Here is a 9,612-nt window from a genome sequence, read left to right on the forward strand (position 1 = left end):
TACTGACAGACACAAAGAATATGTAAGGAGAGTAACATCTGAGGACTTCAAAGAAGATGTATTTCAGAGTATGAAGATCTGAGTAATATCTGGAATATTAAATTTATTAATTAAATTTAATACATAATTTATAAGTTACCAGAGTAAACCTTTATGTAATGGTTAATGTTCAAAGTTTCAATGATGCTCATTTAATCCTAAAACTGGAAAGTATTTGATTTAGGTTTTCTCACTTCTAAGTCACCTTTTCTTAGTTATTTTTAGTCTACTTGTAAAATCTTATTTCTCAAACAAACGCCATAGCTGAAAATTTTCCATTCTTCATGGTGAAATGATTATCTAAATGGAATAGAAACACCATAAGTAAGATATACTCAATGACTATATTTTTCTTTTAGCATAGGAAGATGACACAAATTTTTATATAATAAAGACTGTCTTGTATCTGTCATTGTCTTCCTTTTGAGAGATAAACCATGGCAATGTAAACATTATTTTAAAGTAGCAGGCCATATTTTTATTTGAAAATACAAATGCATATATACCACTTCATTAGTGTCCGTGGAATCCTCAATGATTAAAAAATAAGTTTTTCTGTTATACCCAACTGTGATTTTATTAGTTGCTACATCCTTAAATTTGATTTACACTGAATGACAGCCACAATTAATATCATGTTAATCAGATTTGATACTGCATGTAGTTACTAGATGTTATCAGAACTTTAGCTAACTTCCATAGGATTGCCTTTAGGATATTATCTTGTCTTTAATGTGTAGGACTTACGCATTAGAGGTGGTAACAGCCCATTGATTTTGGCTCAGTATTACATTAACTAGTTGCCAACGAACACAAGCAAAACAAATGACAACCAATACCCAGTTTTCCCAATTGGATGGTCTTTTATTGCTGACTTAGGAAATCGATTCACTCAGACAACCCTTGCTAAAATATTGCATTTTTTTTAAGAAAACCTGTGATAGTTTAATTGTCGACTAGAGTCCCCACATATACTGCACTCAATTTATTTTACTATTAGAATTTTACTGGTATCATAAATATGTTACAATTAAGTAACCAATATTCATACATTATTATTAACTAACGTCCATTTTTATTCAATTTCCTCAGTTTCCACCAAAGGTCCCTTTTCTGTTACACATCACATTTATATTTCATGTCTCCTTTGGCTCTTCTTGACTTTGACAGGTTCTCAGATTTTCTTTTTTGATAATACTGACAGTTTCAAGAGTATAGACCAGGTATTTTGTAGAATGTCCCCTTATGTAAATTTCTCTGATGTTTTTCTCATGATTAGATTGGAATGATGGGGACGGAGGAGGAAGATAACAAAGGCAAAATATTATTGTCATTACATCGCACTAAGTGTACATACTGTCAACATGATCGAACAATATTTTAATGTTTAAAATGTTTAACTGACAGTTAATAATTGTGCTTATTTATGGGGTACAATACAATGTTTTGATCTATGTATACATTAAAAATATTCAATAACCTAATTATCATATCTGTCACCTCACCAATTTATTTTTATTTTTTGGTGAGAATGTCTAAAATTTTAGCAATTTTGAGCACTTTTGATGTTGAACTTGCATATCTGGCTAAGTTCATATTTGTCAGGCTTCTCCACCAACTGTGTAAATTTCCACTTTCCTGCCCTTCTTTCATATCGTACTCACCCTTTGGAAAGAAGTCACTATGTGCAGCTTACACTTAAGGCTCAGTATTCTGCTCGACCTCTTTGAGGGCAGAGTGCTGGCATAAATTATTTGAAATTCTTCTGCACAAAAAAAAATTGTCTTTATTATTTTATTTATGTATTTATATTTTTATTTTTTTTTTGAGATGGAGTCTCACTCTGTCACCCAGGCTCACTGCAACCTCTGCCTCCCACATTCAAGCAATTCTCCTGCCTCAGCCTCCCGAGTAGCTGGGATTACAGGTGCCTGCCACCACTCCCGGCTAATTTTTCTATTTCTAGTACAGATGGGGTTTCACTATATTGGCTAGGCTGGTCTCGAACTCCTGACCTCAAGTGATCTGCCTGCCTCGGCCTCCCAAAGTGCTAGAATTACAGGCATGAGCCACCTCGGCCAGCCTTCTCATTTATTCAATCATTTATTTATATCAGTATGGACTCATGGGTGTTTATCTTATATTATGATTTGCAATCCAATAGTACTTCATTTTGCTATTTAAATTATTCCAGTTTTGGCTGTTGGGAGCTTTTTCGTTAATCCCTGTGTCCCTTTGACACACCTGCATCATTTTTTTGAATATTTATTTTCTGGCACTACAAGATGTTCCAGGTTCATCTTTCAGAATATTGATTTTGACTCGATTTTTTTAACTGAGGATCCAGTGTTCCCCAGTGCTCCTCCTTGATTTCAGCTTTTCCTTCTCCTTTAAATAAAATACCTTCACACTGGTACGAACACATACATATACATATATGTGTACATGTATGTATAAAACACTGCAATTATTTTCACCAATAAAGTCACATGACTTATAATGTCTTAAGGCATCAACAGAATCAGCATTAGGGACCAGAGTCAGAAAGAAGACATACAAGTTTCCAGAAAAGTCTTTAAAGTACAAAGTGACTGAACATTTGTGCAATTTGCAACACGTCAATATAATTAATATGCTGCTCTTGACATCACTGATTAATATGCTGCTCTTGACACCACTTGTTATATAGTACAATGCATTTTGAAGCCTTTATTTATTTCCAAACGCAAAAATTAAATGATGTCATTCACATACCAGAAATAACAACTATGTTTAACCATAAAAGTATATGTCTCCAAAGTATCACCAAGTTCCTTAAATGACAGTCCCCAAATTTTCAAATATTAAGCATATTTTAATGAATGTTAACTTAATTATATATGTGATAACATACGGTCAGGAACGAGACATGAGGATCACGGTACCTCACTCTCAGGATTGAGACGACGAGTAGCAAGGATTTGAAATCAACCAGCAAAGGTTTCATCTCTAAATATGTTAGGAATCATTACAATAAATTTAAATTTTTTGTCATAATGTTCTAAATGTAGTAAGGCAATTGAATAACTTATGTAATTTTGTGTGGTGTGTTTTAAACCACAGGCAAAAAGATTTAACCTTAACCTTTCTGTAAATAGCAATATAATTGTAGTTCATTTCTCATTCTTTCATTTGACATACAAGTCTCTACTGAATAATGCAGTGTAAAGTTAAGTGAAGCAGGTCTAATTCTGAACTTCAGAAAATTACACTATTTTCACCTTGTAAGAAGATAGGCAACAACAACCTTAACAGATATAATACCTGGAGAAGTACCAATTGTAGATGTCAGCAACAGTTTCACATTCAAAGTCTTCCCTTGGGGGCCAGAGAAAATATACGTAAAGTACTCCACGCTTGGCGCACAGTGAGCATCAACAAAAGGTACTTCCTATTTTTAATGATGTATTAGTATTGCTTTGTTATTGTTACCTTTCCAAAGTCATTTCCTACCACTCTCTCTGTTGAGCACGCTTCTCCAGATGCACTATCAACCACACTGCCATCTCAGGCCCCATGAAATTGATTTCTTCCTGGAAAGCACTCCCTGCAGATACCCACATATCTCATTTTCTGCTTTACAGGAAATAATTTTACAACAAGTTTCACTGTTTTAGACTTAGAATTTCTCTTATGCGTGAATATTTCCCCAGCAGATATCAAAACAGATGGGTTTGTGTTAAGGATGAAGACCTACAATACATTTGACCCTATCTGAATCGTTTCGTTAAAAAAGGCAAATACACTGTCATGTGTCTATTTTCTTAAAGGGGAGAGGTCTCTGTATGAGGCATGTGCCACACTGGCTGAATAGTCATATCCCCAGAGGGCAAAAGAGCAACATGGTTACAGGATGGCTGGAAAGTCACCTCTGTGGCCATAGACCATGCATGTGATCCTAAAATCACTATAATGAATAACAGAGCAGGACATAATTTTTAGTTCACAGGTTAAGGAATATTTTGAACATTAATCAGTGGACTCTGTGGGGACATGTGGCATTGATTTGCATAGAAAACCATATATGGGGGTTAAGTACTCCCTTGGCACAGGAGAAGTAACCTCTCATTTGCTTCAAATTCTTGAGTCAGACATTCTGTCTTTTCTCACTTCATTTAAATATCTACTCAAATATTACCTCATCCAAAAAGCCTTCTCTATCTGAAGGAGTGCCCTCTACTTCACTCTATTCTTTCTAATTAATTTTTGTCATATTATTTATAATCACCTAAATATTATAATTTGGTTTATTTTTATTGCCTCTCTCTTCCCATTAGAATGTGTATTCAATGATTCAATGAAAACAGATTCTCTGTTTTGATCCTGTTTTATCCCTAACATCTAGAAGAGTGCCTGGAGCACAACGAATGCTGAATCTTTGTGGAACAAATTATTAATAAATTCTAAGTCTTATTCATCCAATCCTACTTTCTCTTGGATAGCAACATATACAATAACATCTGCTCATTTTTTCTAGGCAAACCTCACTTGAAACTTGGAAAAGGCTCTAGTAAAGAAAGAATGGAGTCTTTACTGGCAGTGCACAGATGACAAAAATATTTAAAGTCACGTATCAGTACAGTTGGTAGGTTGTGCAAAAGCCTGAAACCCCAACAGGTAAAATAAGGGCATGGTCCCAATTCCTGACAATTCCTTAGAATTAAACAGCTCTGTAAATGTCCGATTTTGTACTGGGGCATGTTCTTGGTCCATAAATGGTTCATTTGCATTTTATGCAATGTCTTCGAACACAAGAGGAAATCACGACATCTCTCTTTCAGCAAATGCAGTAAGCGTGATTTTTCATGTTAACACGGTGACATTCGTCTGTATACTTATGCAATAATGCTTATGAGCAATTGCAAATACCCATATATATGATTTCATAATTAAATATTCTGTCACATAGGAAGCATAATCATAACACAATGTTAAAATATGTGTTCTTTTTGTTGGAATGCTATGGTTGAAATAAGGCAAAGACACTTCAGCAAGGTAGTTATGGGGAATCAAAGATGCAGAGTTAGTAGATAACTAGGACAAAAGTAAAATGATAATTGAACACATGTCTCTGATGACCAGCATACTGGTATATGAATACTCACAGTGTGGGATCACAATACAGAGCTGTTCCTAAATGCTCTATGTACTTATAGTTCAATTGCATATGAATATATTTGGATTTTAACTTTCCAAACCAACATGTTAACATAACTTTAAGAATGTTGGCTTTAATATCCTTTCCAGGACGAATTGTGATTTATTCTGTTGTATTGCATGTTTGCAATTCAGTCCATTCTCTATTTATTCCCCATAATATTTGTAGAAATCAGGGTGGCTTAAAGAGCCTTGCTTTGCTCTGAGCATCATAGCTCATCTTGTACTAGTATGATAATTCTCCACACTCACTACTGTTTTCCTTTTTAAAAAACCACTGGAGTTATATTGAGGGGATGGCAGCCTGCTGCCAAATTGTTAGGATCTTTTCTTCCTGCTCCCCAATATTGCTGAAGAAGAGAGGCACTGGACAAGCAAGGTACCAGGATGCTCCTTCTCAAATGATGCTGCATCAAGACAGGAAGATCTAGAATGGGTAAGGAGAAGGTAATAAACCATTGTATTTCAATTAATAAGATCCTCAATTTAGCCCCCTCCTGCCTAAGATATCCTTGGCACACCTACAAAACCATTTCCTGTATGTATGTTAAGAAAATGTTAGCTTTCCAATGAAACCATAGAATAATTAACAAGGTATTTCTTTAGAAAATAAAAAATGTAAGGAATGAAATCAAAGGATGAATGCACTTTTTAAAACTGTCATTTGATGACGCTTTAAATTTGACATTTTATCTAACTTTTTTCTAACATCTATTTTATTGTAAATATTCTCATACTAGAAAAGTAATTCATGTATTCTCAAACAATTTTGCTCCAAGGTCACAGTTGGTAATTTAAATCTCTCTACAACAGAGTTAAATTCATTTATTAATCTCCAAATTTAGCAGTTTTAAAAAATTGTTCTTGGTGAGGAGAACAAATTTGAAAGCCTGCTGAATTTAAAATTATGGATTCTGTATTACTCTGAGAGTCTTATTTGCTATACCAAATGCAACCTGCAATCCCTACAGTTATATAGCTTTTCCACGGACAAGCACAAAATACTTAGGAAAATTTCACACATACGTGCCTTATTTCCTGAGAAGTTTATATGGCAGACAATCTAACTTTATTATTAATGTCATTTCACAAAGTCTTCTGCATGTTTATATTTCAACAAGACTGAGTACCTATAAAGGCATCATTTTGCTGTAATGTTGTTAGGCTGCTGCTTCTTTTGATATTCTGTTTTGAATTTATGAAAGCAAGAAACTGTGAGGTTGTTATATTGGGAAAACTTATATTAAGAAGCGAATCTGCCAGTCCTTCTTCTCTATTTTTATGTGGAAACATAGTATGCCAAATATATAGGTTTCCAAATAAATTAGCATGTTGAACTACTATATGATCTAAAATGCATAAAAACACTTCTTTTTCTATGGCATTACTAAAAATTAATTACATTGCCAATATTATCAACTGTGTCTAAAACAAGTTGGGACTATAAAAATGTCTGACAGCGAAAAAGCAAAAAACAAAGAGATACAGATACACTAGGTTAAGTTATAATTGACAGTATTAGAGAACAGAATGCAATTTTCCTGCACTCAAACAATACCGGTGGGCATAAAGGTAAAGATAAAATCGACTGTTTTCTGAACTATACACAAACTACACTATATAGTCACTGTTTATTCAATTTTCATTTTGTGTAAAAGCTGAAATGCTCCATTTCCCGCTTTAAGATCACATTGCTGTAAGTAGCATCGTATTACTTGCTTTATGCAGAATATTTTCATGCTTGCACAAACTAGCTATGAAAGTAATAAAACTTGAAATGAGTCTCCGAACGCCAGATATTCCACATCGTCACATAAAGATAACACAGTTTTAAGAGTCAATATAGCAACTATGTACTAAGGAAACAGATAAGGATGTGCTGATCAGTCACAGCTTTTATTTTGTCAAAGTTGGCCTAACTCAATGTCAGAAAGAGTTTCTGTGATTCATAACACTTGTACAAAGAATTGCATTTAAACATCTGAGCCACGGAGTGTATTTATAGAACATTAGTAATTACAATAAACATTTCTTAGAATTGAAACAGAATTCTTAATGAAAATAGAAGTAAACTCATAACCCACACCCCAAATTTCCAGTAATTATCAAGACGTGTTCGTTATTGCTGTTTTCTTTTACAAACTTAGAGGAAACGGTTTCTGAGAGACCCTGATTGGCTGAATACAAACTCAGAGATTATGATGACACTTTCTATTTAAACCCTAAACATGAATTGTAGAGGTTAAGTTAACTGAAATTACGGCTTTCAGTTACGCGACCAAAAACTCTTACCTTGCTGTAGAATCTTCTATATTGTCATCAGCCATCATCTCCAAATCTTGTGCGCGTTTCCCACAAGCTTCTTGGAATAAATTCTTCTCTGGAACTGCCTTAGGAGTATCTTCATTTGCTTGAAAATGTACTATCAGATTATGTTGCTGCAAATTCTGAACGGCTCTCTGATGGGCAGGGGCCGGTCCTGGCACTGGTGCCAGTATATTGTGGTGGACAGGACTGTTGCTTTTCTTCAGTCCGTTTCTGTCCCGAGAGTGGCTCTTCAACCTGCCCTGAACCGGGGTCCCTCTGTGCTCATATCCTTCCTGCTGAAGACAGCTTCCAGTGTTGGTGGAACCTTGAAAAGGATGACTAAACCACCTCCAGCGTAGCCTTAGGATCTGTTTCACATCAAACTCTTTCTTGCCAGACACTGACATTGTAGCAGGAGGAAAGACAAAAGCCTTCTCTCACAGAAAGGAAACGGAGCCTTTGTTATCTCTTGTTTTTCTGCCTCTTCTGTAGAACTAACAAAAGCACAAGTGCCGAGAGCAGTCTTTCTTGCTTTCTCTCCCCTCCCCCACTGCCTATGATACACTGTGAATGCTTGTAGCCTTCTAGCAGAAGCAGAAGGCTGCAGCTAACCGTGTAGGTGGGAACCCATGCTGACAGGATGATGAGGTCAGACCTTAAGCAAGTAAATCAGCTTACCACAGGAAAGCAGCCACCACAACACTCTCCAGCTGTTAAATTTGCAGGCTTGTAGTCCTCCTGCTTGGACTTGCAAATATCTAGTCCTGCTTCTTCAGTATCAAAGTACAGTAGCTGCAGTACAAACCCAGGCAAGTGAGCCAAAGAGAAGTGTTTAAACTTATTTTCTTCTAGATGCCTTCTACTCACGCCTCCCCTGCTAGATTCATTTCTCAGTAGCCCACTTCTAAAAATGTACCACTTTGTTCCATGATAATGTGCGACAGAGGAATTCATTACAATCTATTTTGAGATTCCTTTTATGGAAACTTTGCAAATGGTTAAGGAAACTTTGCAAATGGTTCATCAGTACCCTCATGCGGGTTTGTAATTAGTTTTTTACAAAACTAATCTGAAAATGTGAAAGTTTCTATATGAATATTTACCTGAAAACTTGACAAATTTTAGAAACATAAGAAAGCATTGATTACCCATGATCACTTACACAGAAACACACCATTTGGGAATGGAGAAATGATATTTTTAGTCTACATATGGAGGAAGAAAGCAGTGCTTTTCCAAGATAGTTAGGTTAAAAGAGATATCTTCTCTCAGTGACCACAGCTTGAAAATGAATAGTTCATTCTGGCTCCATGCCTGGATACACACCTTCTTATCATGCCCTTTACTTTCACAGGCAATGTTAAAGGTTTGTTTTCTTTGTTCAAAAACCCTTATGAGAGGATGAACAGAGTGTGTTTTGAATTAACTCCAAATCATCACACTGCTCAGGAATAACTGTGCCCAAAGTACTTTGAGATCTGAAGCATAATCACTACTTTGCACAGATGTACATGTTTACAAAAGACAGTCATGTATCAAGAATGCATTTACCACTGACATTTTGAAATTCAGTTTGTTACTTTATCCAGTTCTCATGTCACGCATACAGGCGATAAAGAGGAAATTATGCTAGTGTATGCCTAGAAAGAATACTGAAGTTGTAAGATTTTGCTTTTAGTTTAGCTTTATGGTTAATGAGCTGTGTGACCTTGGACAAGTCACTTTACTTTTTTGCATCTCAATTTCTTCATATATGTTATACAGAGTCTAGACAGATTTCTATGTTTTCAAAAGCACTCAGATGCGATGGATTTAGAAACAACTGAAGAGAGAATAAAATGGGTCTCTCTAAGTTTTGATAGGCATTTTATCCGTGGTTTTCTTTGAATTCAATTATACCTCTCCCTTTCCCCCCTTGTTTCTGTAGGTGTGAAGGTGTGATGGTTAATTTATGCATCAACCTGACTGAGCTATGGGATGCCCAGATATTTGGCTAGTCTGGCTGTTTCCATGTGGGTTTTTTTTTTTTTTTTGATGAGTTTAACTTTTAAATTGTTACACTGAGTAGAG

At 35.4% G+C, this 9,612-nt stretch overlaps 1 protein-coding gene across 2 annotated transcripts in view; it reads right to left on the reverse strand.

The window, feature by feature from the left end:
• The window catches only part of KLHL4 (kelch-like family member 4), a 176,507-nt gene extending 168,211 nt beyond the window's left edge, over positions 1 to 8,296 (reverse strand). For both annotated transcript variants that reach the window (XM_011952075.1, XM_011952076.1), the window contains exon 1: positions 7,528 to 8,296. In XM_011952075.1, coding sequence (XP_011807465.1) covers positions 7,528 to 7,949 — 422 coding nt within the window. In that variant the 5' untranslated portion in view covers positions 7,950 to 8,296. The remainder of the gene's footprint in view (positions 1 to 7,527) is intronic.
• Positions 8,297 to 9,612: the final 1,316 nt, after the last annotated feature.

Source organism: Colobus angolensis, unplaced genomic scaffold (genome assembly GCF_000951035.1).
Source record: "Colobus angolensis palliatus isolate OR3802 unplaced genomic scaffold, Cang.pa_1.0 Scaffold331, whole genome shotgun sequence".
Classification (NCBI taxonomy): domain Eukaryota; kingdom Metazoa; phylum Chordata; class Mammalia; order Primates; family Cercopithecidae; genus Colobus; species Colobus angolensis.